At 42.8% G+C, this 17,637-nt stretch overlaps 2 protein-coding genes across 3 annotated transcripts in view; both read left to right on the top strand.

Annotated features, from left to right (window-relative positions):
- The window catches only part of LOC135915206 (kinesin-like protein KIF20B), a 34,280-nt gene extending 27,960 nt beyond the window's left edge, over window positions 1-6,320 (top strand). Inside the window, exons 8-10 of the mRNA XM_070530272.1 lie at window positions 224-392; window positions 2,319-2,438; window positions 4,859-6,320. Coding sequence (XP_070386373.1) covers window positions 224-392; window positions 2,319-2,438; window positions 4,859-4,909 — 340 coding nt within the window. The 3' untranslated portion in view covers window positions 4,910-6,320. The remainder of the gene's footprint in view (window positions 1-223; window positions 393-2,318; window positions 2,439-4,858) is intronic.
- Window positions 6,321-15,707: 9,387 nt separating this feature from the next.
- LOC139053117 (kinesin-like protein KIF20A) overlaps window positions 15,708-17,637 on the top strand; it is a 68,502-nt gene continuing 66,572 nt past the window's right edge. The window contains exons 1-2 of one of the 2 annotated variants that reach the window (XM_070530275.1): window positions 15,708-15,829; window positions 16,638-16,776. In XM_070530275.1, the coding sequence (XP_070386376.1) occupies window positions 16,659-16,776 (118 nt within the window). In that variant the 5' untranslated portion in view covers window positions 15,708-15,829; window positions 16,638-16,658. Of the gene's footprint in view, window positions 15,830-15,859; window positions 16,111-16,637; window positions 16,777-17,637 lie in introns of those variants that run through there. The other variant, XM_070530277.1, reaches the window with a different exon arrangement.

Below are 17,637 nucleotides of genomic sequence, written 5' to 3'. Positions count from 1 at the left end.
TAAAGAATAAAAATTACCTGAAATTATTTTCCCTGTATATATACATGGTACATATTAGCGATAATTGCAATACTCTTTCTTTTGGGTTTTATTAAGTTTGCAGCAGCTCCGTGTATTATGCGATACACCATGCAGCAAGTGGTTACTGTCTGATTTTGATATAATGAAGTTTGCTCACACGAGATGTCGCTTACTGATCTGCCATTGTACAAACGCTTTGCAGGTGGGCGCAGAAGATGGCTGCCGCAAACGAAGCCCAAGTCAATGACTACAAGGGCCTGGTGAAACAGTTGGAGCAGGAGCTGTGCAAGCAGCGCGATAGCGCTGACCAGGAGATGGCAATTCGCGTCCGCAATGCCTGCGAGATCACACGGCTTGAGCTCTACCGCCAGGTAATCATACCTTGTATTCTGCACAGCTCTTTGCATTGTTTAAATGTCCAAGGTAGCTCTAGCGCACTGACGAATCTGGTGTCATACAAATGTTGGCACTTCGACTCCCCCAACAAGTGCATACATTGCATGGCTCGTCCTTGAGCGCGCTGACACCGTGCTTATTAATTCAAATAGTAAGTGAACGTTTCGAAGTTTTTACCACCGATAAAACTACCCTTACGTCGCGTAGTTGTTTACTGATTTGCTGTCGCAATCGCTGCTTCGCCTTTCGGGCAAAACTGCGACTTTTCTGAACTAATGAAAATATGTAACTTTATGTAATTAGGGTGCCAGACTGATGCAGCATATCCTATTTCGGGCGTGCAAACGTTTTATAAAACAAAATTAAGGAGTCTGGAGTATTAAGACTGTTTCGGCTGAAGCAACCAAGAGCACGGTTAGCATGGCCTACTATTAATGTAGGTTGCCCAGGTGAGGTTGAACGTGACATGAATTCCCAAGTATTTACAAATTTACCTGTTGTAAAGAAAGGTTCTTCGAATAGCATACTTCAGAGGAGTTAGGTGTCCTAGATTCATGCATATTTTTACACTTGCTGACATTTATTTCAGAAAAGTACCCAGAACCGATTTTTGGAGCACTCCGGAGGCAAAAGATCACATCGGGGAATGGTAGCCATTAGCAGTTACGTATTCTGAGCGAATAATCATACATTTGGTCCATTTTTAAAAGATTAGCATCATTATTCATTAGCTTAGTTTGTCGATGAGAATGTTGTAACGTTTATGGAATGATTGTGAGAAATATAAAGAAATGCAGTCAGTGCATTAATAACGATAAAGAATTATATGCAACTGATCAGTGAAACATACGAGTTGCGTTTTGCATGGGTAGAATTTCCTAATGCCATGATGTGCAGGCGGAAAATGTTACCTCCAAGAAAGTCAACGAGGCTTTTGAATAAAATGTACTCCAGCAGTTTGCAACACGTGTCTAAGGGAAAGTTTGTTACCAGGTTTGTGGAGGGGAGTCGCCCTCCCATCCTTCCTATGTTAAGGCAAAGGGCTTAGCTGTGCTGAGTGACTGTTGAAAACTCCAGCAACACCACATGTATCGACTATCATTAGGAATATGACTGGATGATCATAATTACGCAACTCCGGAAGTTGCTATTAATGGCTCCCAAAAATCTTTGTTAATGGCTTACACAGGAGCTATTAAAGTGTTGTTAATGGCAAACTTCCTTTGCTAAAGGACTGCCGTGTGACAGGGCATGCATCTCCCTCGAGGTAAAGACGTCCTTGGTTGAAGGGAGTTAAAAGGACTTTAGCCGCGTCCGTGTAACAGGGGTATTAGTTTCTCTTCCAGGCATTCTGTGCGAGTTGTGCAAGCTAAGATGGGCAAAAAGACCGATGAAAACATCTAAACTGTCTCGCATACATTTTGAACCACATCTGATGAAACTTGTACGTACTGCAAGTTCTAATATGTGTAGTGTTTCAGTAAAACGAGCTGGCAGATAGACATCTGGCTGTTCGGACTCATGAGTTTCATGCGTTCCATTAGTTTTTTTTTTTTTTCAAGCCAAGCATGCCTTTCAAATTGGTTGATAGGTGCTTTTCATGTATTATAAGTATGAAATAGTTGATGTTCTCATATCTGACGTTCCTTTGTTGAGTTCTTTCATGGAGTCCATATTCTGTGCACCTGACAACTCGGTGATGAATAACAAATTATTCCACTTTGAAGCTGTACGCTTCCCATGACTATGAAGGTTCAATAACTGTGATCACTAAAATTTTCATGGACAGTATTACTTGGTGCCTGACAAGGATAAAGAGTTCGGTTCAGCTCGTAAGTAGCGGCTGTACAGGATACTACAATGTTACTTTGCCATCTACTGTTCCTGTTGTCCTTCCTTAGGCCGAGCGAGACTCCACCATGGACCTGCGGAGGCGCCTCGAGGCAGCGGAGCGAGAAGTCGCTGAACTCAAGGAAGAGCTGCGCAAACAGGCGGTTGCACAAAATGTGACTGAACACATGGTCAGTGTGCGCTTCGCATCGACTTCTGCATGTGTTAAGGCTCCTCTGCCCTGCACTCTTTGCTGGTTGCTCAGCAGTATGGGCTCAGCGTTCGTTCAGTAGGTCAATATTTATAGCAGTAGAGTTCCTACTTCTTTTCGTCCGAAATTTCAATGATTTCAGACACTAAGCGGTAAGTTCTAAACAAGTTCTATGTAGTAAAATAGCTGTAGAGGTTCTCAGTAATTCGAACCTGCGCTTTACACACAGTATAGGTGCCTCTCATAACTTTCGTCTGTGTCCCTGCAGCTGCAGATGGCTACAATTTTGGCAAATGACACTGTCTGTGCTTGGGTGACAGAATATGAGCTATGGAATACAAGGCAATGCTTAACAGTGACTATTCTGACAGTCATGGGCATGGGATGGGGGCGGGATACACAGTACAGTAGTGAAGCTACTCAAATTTTGGCTGGAGTGCCATACCTATTCTGCATGTTCTCACTAACAGGAGTGAAGTGGTAGCATTAGACAAGGTTGTGGCATTCCTAATAAGGATGTCATTGAAACACTGTCTTCGGCTTCGCTGTTATCGGTGTTAGAACAGTGAAATCTTCTTATCAAATACGAATATTTTATAAAAGCGAACTTTCATTATTGGATGAAATAATGTATATGCATAACTTCTAAACATAACGAAATATACATTTTTATATAGTCCATTGGCAACGAAAGTCTAATTAGCGTTATTCGATATATCTAATACCATTAAGTAACGGATGTCAGGTGAACTCAGACGCTTGTAAATAACAAAGTAAAAAACGTACTTGATGCACTATGAATGACAGCAATTCGAATATTACAGCGCGTCGCCACGCGCAGACAGTACAGTTCCTTATTAAAAAACCATCTCCAATGTTACTATTAATACTAGTTAAGGATAATAAACATATTGAGATTGGCCAAATAATAAATTTGCCTAAAGTGTGACAAATTAGCTGGCTTCCTAAGCTGGGACGCGGTTATCAACGACTGCAAGTATTGTGCAGAAGTGATCCACTCAAGCCTTCCACTCCGGAACATGTGCGTCTGCGTATCACTGTTTTCTGCTGCGATGGTTCTACTAGGATGAAACTCCGTTTGCGTTGGCCTTTCTCCCGGTTGACTGAAACTGTTGTTGTCCATCAGTCCTCAACAATTTCGGAATGCGAATTATCGAATTATGTATATTCCTATTTCATATTTCTAATATTTTCCCACCCCATGGTTCCTTCATTTTCCTGCCCCACAAATTTTTTCCTGTTCACGTATGTGCTCATCGCTCATCTTCAACCTACTAGCCGGTTGTCGCGGAATGAGATGCTCAAGCGAGAGAAATATGTATTCCGACAGAATACATCCAGCAAAAATATTGTCTACCTCCCACTTGGCAAACGTTTTGTGCAATCAGCTTCCGAGGCTGAACATTTCAGAAACTCGCTCGGTCAAGTGCAGAAATATTGTCACATTATCGGTACGGTGAGAAACACTGTAATGAAAACTGAGTAACAAAAGCACTTCTTTGTAGGGCGAACCTGTGCCCAGAAAAAGCAAGTGACACTCAAAGCACCATGATAGCGGCGAGCACCGTCGGGGATGGGCGAAATCTGATGTTCAGGTCAGACGCGTTGGTCGGCTATTTATACATTTGTAATTGAACGTTCTAGTGTAATCGCTATTGTAATCGCTATTGTAATCGCTAGTGCCCGCACACGTTCTAGAATGTACAGCACTCCTCCTGCCACGCACACAATATTGCAAAAAGCTCGGTGACAACACAGACAAGATATTCTCGACTACAAGAATCAAATGTTCTGATGCATGCAGGCGCATCTTGCACCGAGTGATAACGTTTAACATTTGTTAGCCGGTAAAAAGCGGTCACCAGGAAAAGATAAACAGTTGGTGTTACAGCAAGGAATATAGTCCCTTACACGTACTTGTTTAACAGGCTGCCACAAGATGGTAGTTGTTTATATTCAATAACAAAGGATATACCCTGAGAACTTCGGCGTTTAGTTCAATAGAATGTGTTTATATCCCCGTTTCAGCAGTTTTTGTATAGGCCCACTAATTTCACTCGGTGGTATCAAGTGGTGTGAAGCTAAGAATGGAATTAACAAAAAATATAACATCGCCGAACACAACAGTGTAATCTTGCATCAAGTGTAGACTAGGTATTATCTCGGTGCTTCGTTCACCAACTCGTCCTTTGTTGCGCGCAGAAAAGTTCCACAAGTAATTTTTTATTCGTCTTTATCATTACATGCAATAAACTGTAGGTCGATTTTGTTTTCTGGCATTTGACGTCAACATTGAGATCCGGATACTTAAAATATTAGTGTTATGGACATTTCGTTTTTATTCTGTTTTTGAATTGCAAGTTTGCCTTCTCTGTGCAGTGTGGGTGCTGGCACGTGCAAGAGACTTCGTCAGGAGCTAATTCCAGCTGAAGGCGACGTTGCATAAATGTTCTTCAACAATGGATTGCCACTATTTAATGCTTGCCCTGCCTGCGGGCAGCTTAAAACGATTTTAAGACGATTTTAACTATTTTAAATACCTAGACATGTTTTTAATACGTTTATCAATGACGCCTGCCGGTGCACTGGCTCCGCACCATGCAGACGATCACTATCGGAGCTAGACCTGGGGCCGTGTACCACTCAAATCTGCTCTTACTTTCTGTGATCATTGTAGATAGAGCCTCCATTTATTTGGCGTTTGTCATATATTTGGGCAGCTTTGCTTAAAAATATAACATGCATAAAAGGCATGTTAGACGACGACCGTGTACACGTGGCCTCATGCGCCGGTCAAGTAGGCTTGCTTATACAAAATAGAAGCGAACATACAAAGTACACTGATGATCAGCATCTACGTGCATTATTCAACAATTCTAATTTCATAGCCACACGTGTTTCTTGATGCTTGCTACATTAAGTTACTGCAATTGAGGAAATCGGTGTTTGCTAATTGCACGTATGCATACTGACGGCATCTGGGAAATACATGCTCTTACGATGTGCGAACTCGTAAGCAATTTTCACTCGCTACTGCTGCATCTTGATACACCAGCCCATGCTGTTTTATCAGTTTTCCCATGCCGTGTACAGTGCTACTGCCTTATTAGCCTTGTCCTGGAACTGTACGACTTGCACATGGTGTTCCCGCACGTGTATAATTTCGAAAAACATGTTGGAATCTGTATCGTAATGGTTGTAGTCATTTTCCCTCACTGCTGCTGGACTTGTCCTTAGAAAGACATTTCAAACGCTAGATCATGGGAATACATTACATTACAGCAGGACTGGTGCATATTGCGACAGAAGGGTGGTGGTGAGTCGGTTACCTCGCCGGAGTTTCAGTTAGTTCAAGAACATTCCTTGCATACTACCAAAAACATTATAGCTCTGATACTGCACATGATGTTAAGAGAAGATGAGACCATGTGCCTTGCTCCTCATGAGCATGATTAAACCACGTGTACCTTTTTTAACACCCTTCAATTTACCGTTGAACATACATTGTTTTAGTCGTCTTTTATCTTATGTACTGTCATTCACCGTGTTATCACTGTTATGACTGGTTGCTCAGCGAATGACACGTCTACAGCATCAGAAAATTTTTACTGGTCTATTTTATAGCGAGTCTTGTCTAATCATATTACTAGTGCTACGCGGAACCTGTTCTACATTTCCGAGTACACGAACACCGTGTGATTACTCTGCCATGTACCAAGATACGTGTGTAAATAGTTGAGACTTCACTCGCAGAATTAGTGTCGCTCATTGTGCACGCTGCTGCGAGTTTTGCCTGTCTTCCTGGGCACAATTTCACCAATAAAGTCAGATTCTTCAATTTTTCGCAGTGTTTTGTTTCTTCACTGTCACTCGAATGGAGCGACTCAAAGAGCTTTTGAAGGTGGAAGAGGAATGTCTGCCAAATAATATTCGAAGGGACCCAACTGGTTTGTATTCGTGCGCGAGTGGAATTCAAGCCTATCATAGGTCATATCATATCATAGTCAATGATCTGATAGTCCCGCGCCCCTACAGACTCTGTTGAAGGTAACTGTGCCATAGAGTAAAATTCGTTCAGTTTCAGGTGTTGAATTTGGCATCTCTGCCATCCCTGTGTGCTCTCTAGAGAAACGTTATATAGTGTCAGATTCCTGTGTTAATTCAAGGTCTCTATTCAAATAGCCATCTCAGGCACCACATGTTTGAGCTTTAGCGTATTGCCTTATTCTAGCTTTCAAATGATGTAAATACCGTTTTCGTGCATGGTGGGGTCAAAGAGCAGCGGCAGTCATCTTCCCACCTTTGGTGGTGTAATCGAATTTCGCACAGCAGAATCTTGGAATATATCTACTTGGAATCTTCGCTTGCAGATAGAAAAAAAAACAAGCAAATCCAAGCAAATTTTGGCGCTGCTTGCTACCTATACCCGCTTTTACCGGTGCGTATGCAGCGATATACCCCAAAGAGTACACAAGTTGAAAGATACCCGAGGATTCCTTTCTTAGCGTCGTGTAAAGCGTCGCGCCAAAACGAAGCATGTGAAGCGAAGCTGCGCCGTGGTGCCGCTCAGCCGCCGCGACAACCGTCGCGCTGTCGCTTGCATGTGAACAAGTGTGGCGCGTAGCGAAGCGGTCGTGCCGCACTTTATTTATTCATACTGTCGATCCCATCGGGGATCATAACGGGAAGGGCATACATAGTTACCTTGCAATGTAACAATAATAGCGCAATATTAAGATTACACATACTAGACATGCATTTAGCAGAGGCAGACAATGTAATAGGCAGAAAAGTGACGTAGTACACTGTGATAATGTTACGAAAAAAAAACAAGAGGTAATCAAAAAGGTAGAAAATTTACAAAGGTGAACAAAATGGTAGGCATAAATTACACAATAACACATAGCATTAAATTTAAGAGTAACAAGGGGTAATGAGGTAGTCTGTGAAATACCAGTGGTGGTAAGCAATAATTACAACAGGAAAAGAAGTAAACAATTTGCATAAATAAACAATAGTACTCAGTAATGGCAAGTAATACAAGTTATAACACTGAGGTATACACAAGAGGTAGTAATCCATAAGATACGTTTAAGGTGTCGTTAAAGAAATAGTGATTATGTACACAATATAATCAAATAAAATGGCACAAAAATAAATGGTGACACAGGTACGTCATAATTGTCAAGCACTCAATTCATTTTCGGCTAATTTCAAAAAAAGTAATTAACGATGGGCTGTTTGTAATACTAGGGCCCAGCTTATTCCATTCACGCGTCATTAAAGGGAAAAACGAGTGCTTATGGCTTTCCGTATGAAATGGGTGTTCGTTTAATGATAGTGAATGTTTATGTCGGGTGAGTCGTGACTCTGTTTATTTTATTTATTTATTTAGTACACACTGCAGACCTTTCGGTCCAAGCAGAGGGGCAATAGAACGTATACAAACAAAAGAGAACAAATTAAGAACAAACAAATACAAATTTATACAAATTTTTGTCACACTGTGTCTGTAAACTGTCGTTCCAGTCTGATACTGTTCTGGGAAAAAAAGAAAATTTAAACGTGTCAGTTCGAGCATAATAGGGTGTTAGTGAATCCGGATGATGCTGTCTTGTTTGCCATGTTATTGCAGGCGTTATATAAGTCAAAGGTTTAATTTCAAGCCTGTTGTTGAGAAGAAGGGAAAGGAATCCAAGTCTGAGCAGCTTTCGGCGCGATTCAGGAGTAGGTATGGAGTTTTCTGTCATAATTTTAGAGGGAGAGTCCAGTCTTGCGAATTTATTAAATATAAACCTGACTGCCTTTCTTTGTATTCGTTCAAGACGCACGATATTTGATTTAGTGCAAGGATCCCATGATATACATACATACATACATACATACATACATACATACATACATACATACATACATACATACATACATACATACATACATACATACATACATACATACATACATACATGCATGCATGCATACATACATGCATACATGCATACATACATACATGCATGCATACATGCATGCATACATGCATACATACATACATACATACATACATACATACATACATACATACATACATACATACATACATACATACATACATACATACATACATACATGCATGCATGCATGCATGCATGCATGCATGCATACATACATACATACATACATGATATGCATGCATGATATACATGCATGATATACATGCATGATTCGTCTAATAAATGTAAAATCACACAGTAATTTCACATTAGGAGGGGCATTTTTCAGTTTGTGTCTTAGGAAACAGAGTTTGCGGAAAGCAGAACAACAAATATCATTAATGTGCATGTTCCATGACAATGTGGAAGTCAAAGTAACACCTAAGTAATTGTAATTGTGTGTTTCACGCAGAGCTGAAGAACCTAGCGTATAAGAAAAAGTTAGTGGGCTTTTTTTACGAGTAACACGAAGAAATACGGATTTATCAGCGTTAATAAACATACCCCATTCATTACACCACTTTAATATGTTATTTAATTTCTTTTCGAGGACAGTCTGATAATTCTGACAAGTTATGTCACTGTACAAAATACAATCATCGGCAAACAGTCTAATTTGCACACCAGGAGTTATGGTTTTAACGATGTCATTTATATAAATTAAAAACAGTAAAGTAAACAGCAACGTGCCGCACGAGATAGATTGTCGGCGCCAGCCTGTATATCGCGAAACGAAAACACTTATAGAGCTGCGCTCACATTTAGCGTTAAGGAGTATAGGAATTGTCGGTGATGTTTTTTTACAGCCATGCTGTATAGAGCTGCCCTCCGGCGGTGGTCGATGACCATCCGTCTACGCGTGTCGCGTCGACACGAAAAAATGTTCGTCTTTCTCCAGAATGCTCTATAGCTCTCAACCTAGTGTAGATATCTCAGAAATAATTATACTTATAATGGCCGCTAAAACTACTCTATGATTACGCCGAGTTACGTTTACTTATCGTAATTAGTTAGTTCCCAGTGAAGTTGTAAACGTTACAGAATTCTCGTTTTGTTTCCATCTTCAACCCCACTCTTACACTCTCTCTGTTAAGGTCCTCAATCATTTGTTGTAACTCGTCTGCATTGTTGCTGAATAGAATAATGTCATTGGCAAACCGAAAGTTGCTGAGATATTCGCCGTCGATCTTTACTCCTAAGCCTTCCCAGTTTAATGGCTTGAATACTTCTTCTAAGCACGCAACGAGTACCATTGGAGAGACTGTGTCTCCCTGTCTGACCCCTTTATTTATAGGTATCTTCCTGCTTTTCTTGTGTAGAACTAAGGTAGCTGTAGAACCTCTGTAGATATTTTCCAAGGTATTTACGTAAGCGTTCTGTACTCCTTGATTACGTAATGCCGCTATGACTGTTGGTATATCTACTGAATCAAATGCCTTTTCGTAATCTATGAAAACCATATAGAAATGCTTCTTATACTCTGCGGATTTCTCGGTAACCTGATTAATGAGATTGATGGGATCCATTGTAGAGTATCCCTTCCTGAAGCCCGCCTGTTCCCTTGGTTGACTAAAGTTTAGTGTTTCACTTATTCTATTGGAGAATATTTTGGTAAATATTTTATATAATGCTGGTAGTAATCTAATGGGCCTATAATTTTTCAATTCTTTAACGCCTCCCTTTTTGTGGATTAGTATAATGTTTGCATTCTTCCAGTTTTCTTGGACCTTTGCACTCGATAGACACTTCGTATAAGGAGCCGCCAGTTTTTCAAGCATTATGTCTCCTCCATCTTTGATTAAATCGACTGTTATTCCATCTTCTCCTGCCGCTCTTCCTCGTTTCATGTCTTGCAACGCCCTTCTGACCTCATCGCTAGTTATTGGAGGAGTTCCTTTCTCCTGTTCATTACTGTTTCTAATTAAGGTATCCTGATTCCTCTGGGTACTGTACAGGTCAGTATAGAATTCTTCCGCTGCTTTTACTATATCTTCGAGATTGCTTATGGTATTACCCTGCTTAGCTTTCAGTGCATACACCTTGGTTTGTCCTATGCCAACTTTCTTTCTCACTGATTTCAGGCTGCTCCATTTTTTACGGCTCCTTCAGTCTTTTTCACGTTATAGTTTCTAATATCCCTTATTCTCGCCTTATCGATCAGTTTTGACAGTTCTGCGAATTCTATCCTATCTCTTGAGTTGGACACTATCATTTTTGTCGTTTCTTTATTAGGTCCTTTGTTACTTGGGTGAGCTTGCCTACTGGTTGCCTTGGTGCCTTGCCTCCCATTTCAATTACTGCCTCTGACGCCTACCTAGTTACTGTTTCATTCATTAGATCTATGTCTTCATCATCTCTCTGTTCTAAGGCTGCATATTTGTTTGCAAGTACCAGCCTGACTTTGTCTGCTTTTACCCTTACTACCTCTAGGTTGACCTGTTTCTTCGTGACCAATTTTGCTCTTTCTCTCTTCGAATTTAGGTGAATTCTAGCCCTCACTAACCTATGATCACTGCACTTTACCCTACATATCACTTCTACATCCTGCACTCTGCTGGGACAGGCAGAAAGTACGAAGTCAATTTCATTTCTTGTTTCACCATTAAGGCTTTTCCAGGTCCACTTTCTGTTGCTACACTTCCTGAAAAAGGTGTTCATTATTCGAAGCTTATTCCTTTCTGCGAATTCTACCAGCATCTCTGCTCTAGCGTTCTTAAATTCGACGCCATGGTTGCCAAGTGCTTGTTCACCAGCCTGCTTTTCCCCCACTTTTGCATTGAAGTCGCCCATTACTACAGTATACTGAGTTTGCACTTTTCTAATCGTTAATTCAACATCTTTATAAAACTGATCTACTTCCTCATCATCGTGATTGCATGTTTAAACGCAGGCTCGTACTACCTTTAATCTATACCTTTTATTAAGTTTGATTACGACTACAGCTACCCTCTCATTATTGCTGTAGAATTCGTCAATGTTGCCCGCTTTGTTCTTATGGATTAGGAATCCTACCCCGTATTGCTTCTTATCTAGGCGACCTCTATAGCAGAGGACATGTCCGTTATTCAGCAATGTATAAGCCTCACCAGTTCTAATCTCGCTAAGGCCGATGATATCCCAAACAATGTCTGATAATTCCTCAAAGAGTCCTGCTAAGCTGGTCTCACTTGGGAGAGTTCGGGTGTTAAAAGTTGCAATTAAGGGTCAGTTTCCAGTGGCGGCCTGTCCGGACCCAGAGATTCTTAGCACCCTCTGCTGCGTTACACGTCTGACCGCCGCCTTGGTCAGGTGCTCCGCAGCTGCTGGGGACTGAGGGCTATTGGGTAATTGAGTGAGCCATGTGGGATAAGAAAAGAGCAGATTGGGTGAGGGAACAAACGCGAGTTAAAGACATCTTAGTTGAAATCAAGAAAAAGAAATGGGCATGGGCAGGACATGTAATGAGGAGGGAGGATAACCGATGGTCATTAAGGGTTACGGACTGAATCCCAAGGGAAGGGAAGCGTAGCAGGGGGCGGCAGAAAGTTAGGTGGGCGGATGAGATTAAGAAGTTTGCAGGGACGGCATGGCCACAATTAGTACATGACCGGGGTTGTTGGAGAAGTATGGGAGAGGCCTTTGCCCTGCAGTGGGCGTAACCAGGCTGATGATGATGATGATGATGATGTGGGAGGGGGTGGCCGAATACTGCACCAGGGTGGCCAATTCCTGATCTGGTGAGGGAGTGTCTTGTTGAAGCTTTGTGGGCCTTCCTAATTTGGTTGTACCTGGATTAGTATAGCCCCGCTCGCTCTCGTTATCTTTTGCTGGTGACAGGCGTCACTCCAAGCCTGCAGATGTTGTGCTTGAACAGTGGAGGGCAGCAACACTGCAAAGCAGGCGGTTGCCAACAGCGTCAGTGCAAGACCGGCGGAGCTTGTCCGTTGTGTCCGTGGCAATGTGGGCGTGCGTTGAGGGCACGAAGTCGGCCACTCTCCCTGGAACACACCTTCGTAGTTTTTTGGGCCCGTGTCTTTCTCGAAGAACATGTTGTTCGCGAGAAGAGCTCGCTTCGGAGCGTTTTGTACTAGCTTGAAAGATGTTTTGGGTCTGTGAGAGCGAGTGTCAATCAGCAACAGACGCACTCAAGTAATCACGGCGCGGGTCTTCGTCATCTTCAACGTGCCCAGGGGTGCGTCTGCTGCACTAAAACTCTTACGGAAATTTCGTAGGCTTTGTTCTGACGCGCGTAAGCAGCGCGCAGTTCCGGCCGGTTCTGTCAGCTCGTAGCACTGTAAGTTCAAAGCTCGCGCCTAACTTCTCCGGCGTGCTGATTGGAGGCGCTAAGGGAGATGGCACACCAACGCGCCTGCATTTCCGGCTTCGAAAACGTTACGTCAAGGCATAGTCAAAGCCTTTACTATTTTATTTCTTTCCTCCATGCTCCCCCTATCCTTTTCCTTTCTTTAGCGAGGAAGTCTCAACCGCTTTCACCGCATGCAGTCAACCCAGTCAAAAAAAGTATGGCCTTCGAGATACAATTTTGTTGCTCGGAGAGATTCGTCGCTAGGTGGTGAATTTGGACACCACTTCTTTTCATTTAGAGGCTTTTAGATAACTGTTGACTTGCAGTTCCTGTAGCATATATTTTTTTTAATATTTGACAGAGTTATCTCACACAGCTCTGGGGCCAATCATGGAGAAAAAAAAAAAGGGGACCAATGGGACCAATCAAACTTGGCTCTGCAGGTCACGTGGCATTTCGTAAACGGTAAGCACGAGATTTAAGCTGTTTAACCGACATTGCAGACATTATTATTGCGACATGCTATTAGCCCCGAGAACGAACACGAGCAGCGCTGCGAGCGCCGCTCGCATGACGTCAGGGTACGGACTCGCGCCTGTCGTCTGCTACAGTTCGGGCGTTGTCCGGGCGCTTTCTGCGGTGTTTTCGTTTGTTCGCCCTCGTTCTCTCTGCTTGTATACTTATGGTGGTCGTCTCAAATATATAATTACGACGTCTTCCTTTGCGAACATTTATTCAAAGAGCTCATTTCGTAGACAACAATGCAGCTCTCGAAGGCAACGCTACAGTGCCAGCCGAAGCTACGCAGACCAGCCCATTGCGGGTTTTTCATACGCGGATAGACAATCGCAAGAGCATAGCCTATAGGAATCCAGTTATGATACCATACCTGCCGCGGTGCAACAAGTATGTCACAAAGCTGGCTATGTATGACTTCTACAGCAGTTACGTTGATTTTATTCCGCTAAAACAGGTTTGCTCACGACGAGTAGTTCATGGTATAATATCGAATTTTCGCATTTCCTCACAGAAACGCTCGGCAGTAGCACGGGGACTTAACTAATACTGGAGGTTAGATTCTACACGCCTCACTTGCTTCTGTAACTGCTTGTCAACATTAGGCGGTTCTTCACGTGTTCATTTTTTTTAAACGGCGGAAACTTGAAGTAAAGTTAATGAAGGCTTACAGCTAATTACAGAGCACAAATAGGAATGTACCAATATATATTCAATTTTCCGTGCTACACGTTCAACTCACCTCTTTAGAGCGCGTTTGTTAATGATTAATAATGTATGTTATGTTCCTCTTTTTTTTTTGTCTATGTTACCTAGTGTATATCATTTATTTATTTCAATGCCGCCGTGTGTTTTGCATTGTTATTGTGGAAATATTTCACTGTTCTTTCATATATTGTACAACTGCAATGTTTTGTGGCCACTATATAAATGTAATTTATATGGCGCTTGATGTGTTACCCCATGCAGCCATATTGTACCTAAGGGGGTGAGGTTACCTCAAGCCGCGTCTGTGCGACTTTTTTCCCTCATCCACCTCCACTTACCACTCCTCTGTACATGTGTGTGTGTAAATGGAAATTATTAAATCAAATCAAACTCACTTGAGAAATTTACTGGTGCTTGCTGCTTGAGGAACATACATGACGAATCTGTTTGGCGAACTGACACAGGCTGCTCGGCCCAATTTTTTTAGTGAAGTATGCCTGCTGGACCGCATCGCTGCAGCCAGAAAGAAGTCGAAGCGTCAATGATTAGTAGTATGGGACATATTGAAGATATCGAAATTCCCCCGGTGGAGGGTCAGAAATCAAGTGAAAGTATATGCAAGGCTTGTGGTGCTTTCTTTATTAATGTTTGCGATTGAATTGGAGCAAACTTAATTTGCCTGCAAGGTTCTCTTTTATGTACCGACGAAGCGAATAGTTATCCGTTTGTATAATTGAATAACGCTGGATCGAGACATGGTGAGACAGAAGGTGCTTGAATTTTCCTTTTGTATACAGGAAATCTAAGCTGCGGTGTAGTAGCTCGAGAATACTTTAGCCATTCCAGTTGGCGCTGTAAAAAACATGCTTTATGGTTTAATTCGAAGTTGTAGTGAACTGATGGGTTTCGCGAACATAGCGTGCCTCGCCATACGAACATTCGATTGCTACCGTTACGTGATCAGGGGTGTGCCATATTGTCGATAAAGGCTACTGAGGGCCACTATGAAACATTTCATCACTTTCAATTGAGTAGCTCTCGATCTTAACAACGAAACTTTTCTCTCAGGTGATTGGTACTATGGTGTTTGTGAATTAACTATGTAAATACTCTACATGACGCGCCGTCGTGTTAGCAGCCATGAGCAATTCGTTTTTTTGGAGGCCTGTTTCAGAGGGGGATGAAAGTAGCAGCAAACTTTTTCATAAGAAATGCGCGCCTAACTATTTTTTTTGCGCATTAATGAATGACCATATTTGAATAGAACAACACACCAGAGTAATAGGAATCATGATGAGAGCTTCGAACGCTGGGCAGTGTCTTTCTAAAATCAGATAACATGTTGACGCCAGTTACCAAATTTTTCTTCCACGTAAAATGCAATGCCTCTCATAGCTAAATACTAAAGGAATGTTAAATGTTTAGCGAAGCATCATACACAACTTCGCGCGTTGAATTTGCAGATATTCTTTTTTTAGTCAAAATTTACCGATAGACACGGCGCATATATGCATTGCAAAACCTAGTAGACCCCTTTAACGCTACTTAGCTTGCGATATCCAAGCCGCAAAGTTTCTCGACTCACACGCTTTTGAAGAAGAAACTGTGGTTAAGGTATGGCAGCTGAAAGAAGCCGACGTATTCTTCAATACGTACGGCTCGAGCCACCCATGCCCAAAGCATACACGAAGGGAACGAGCGCGCGCGGCAGCCAAGCGAGCCGGAGCGAGCGGCGTCCTGGCCGTGACGTCACTCGCGAGAGGGCGCCACTCCTAATTCTCCTGTCGTTGTTCCTTTTACAAGTTGCCTGTGATACTGAAACATGCTGAAACTGCCGTCGCCCTAATAAATGTAAGTGGTCTCGAACCCTAGGCGCAACCGTTGTGGTGCTTGTCGGTTCCCAACTTCCACTTTTCTTTGTACTGAAAAATTAAGCAGAACCCATGCGCTGTGGGAGGCCGTTTAAGCGAAGCTTTCTGTGGTGTTTGCGAGAAACGCTGTTTCTAGTTCAGCCACCATTCCTGAACATCTTTAGCTCGCGGCGAAGTCGGACGCGTTTTCACCGAGATACGCCTCGCTCAACGTAAACTTTGGGCGGACCGACATCGCAGACACGACCGGCAGGAAGCAGAGTATGTCGCACGCACTACTCGCCGAACCGAACTCGTCCTGCGCGAAATTTTTCTCAGGGTATTTCTATAACCTGTAAATGACACGGTCAGGTTCAATTGCTCGTGTTCCAAGCTATTCTTCGCTGCTTATCGGCGCCGGTACACTTCGCGTTTACAAACCAGCATTCGCTTTCGTTCTAAACCACACTTGGCTGCTCCGCCTCGGTCTCTGCATTCTCCGAGACTAGCCCACTGTGCAAAACAGCGCGCACCCGCAATGTTCGGGGATGAGGCAAAGAATTGTAATTTTGCGCAAGAGCGAGTCTGCGTTCAGTGGTGTGCTAGGCAGGACCTTTGCACCTGCAAGCCTGCCACCCAGTGCAGGGAAAAAGCCTTCGCTTCAAATTAGCCCTCCAATACACATTGCTTGCACACGCCGCTTGCTTGCAAAATATGCTTCTTTCTTTTTCGTCCCATACACAAGGACTGCAATACTGGCAAGCGCAGCGACAACGTAATGCTGACATAATTGAGATGTTTTCTTGCAGCTTGTGTGGACTTGCACAGCCATGGAAAGGCCGCGAAGACCCTACACGGGTTCGGCGGAGTCTGCTCAGTCGGCAAGCGCGGAACTTTGGCCACCAGTTGAGACAGTGTGTAAACAACTTGATGCCAACCTTGCTGCAAGTGAGTCTTCTCTTTTGCTCCTGAAATTTCATTTTGACTGTTTAATGTGGCGCTTGATTCAGCTTCATAAATGTGCATCTCGCACTGGTACCTTATTCGGAGCATAACGGCAGGTGTAAGTGGCAGCTTGGGCGGAAACGGTGCTCCTATCAGTCTGTAGGTAGGTACTTAGTGGTATAACATAAGATGGAAAAAAGACCACACATTCAGCGCTGAATATTGTTGAGTGAAAAATGACACTGTGAGCTCGTTCTGCACACTGTTTCACAATGGTAAGGCTGGCATATCAGTGCAATATTCCAGCACTAAGCAGTGTGACCTTTTGTCATAAGTGTGTGTGGAAGATTTAATGCTTGCTATTTGACAACTTGTGACAGGCTGGTCATGTACAGTGTTCATGGCAGCCATGCAGCACATATACGTGCTTTCTAGCAGATGGGGCAGTATATGTACTCAGGTTAGAAAAGCTGAGTTGTGAGAAAGCAGGTTGTTGAGATGTTAATTGGAGATAAATTGGAGCACCACTTTGATTTAATTTTATCTCATGCACATCCTATCATTTTGGTGGTTCTTGTCACAAGCTTGAAACTTCTCAGTGGTTCTACAGGCCGCATGTTTAGACGTGTTATTTCAGCACCACTAGTAGTATGTTTCTCCAGTACAACAGGAAAAAGCTTGGAGGGCGCTTAAGCTTCCAGGCCCTGTTGACACTGACACTGGATATTCTGTGACACGGCGATGGAAAACAATGATGAGCTGATCCTGGCAGCAATGCAGGGCAGAGCAATGGCTCGTACCCCCATAAGCAAGGAAAAGGGGGTTTGTGCTTGAGTTTCCGCATAACAAAACTGTTTTCTCGTA

Source organism: Dermacentor albipictus, unplaced genomic scaffold (assembly GCF_038994185.2).
Source record: "Dermacentor albipictus isolate Rhodes 1998 colony unplaced genomic scaffold, USDA_Dalb.pri_finalv2 scaffold_74, whole genome shotgun sequence".
Classification (NCBI taxonomy): Eukaryota; Metazoa; Arthropoda; class Arachnida; order Ixodida; family Ixodidae; genus Dermacentor; species Dermacentor albipictus.
Note: the sequence above shows the minus strand (reverse complement) of the source record. Positions and strands in the feature narration are given on the sequence as shown.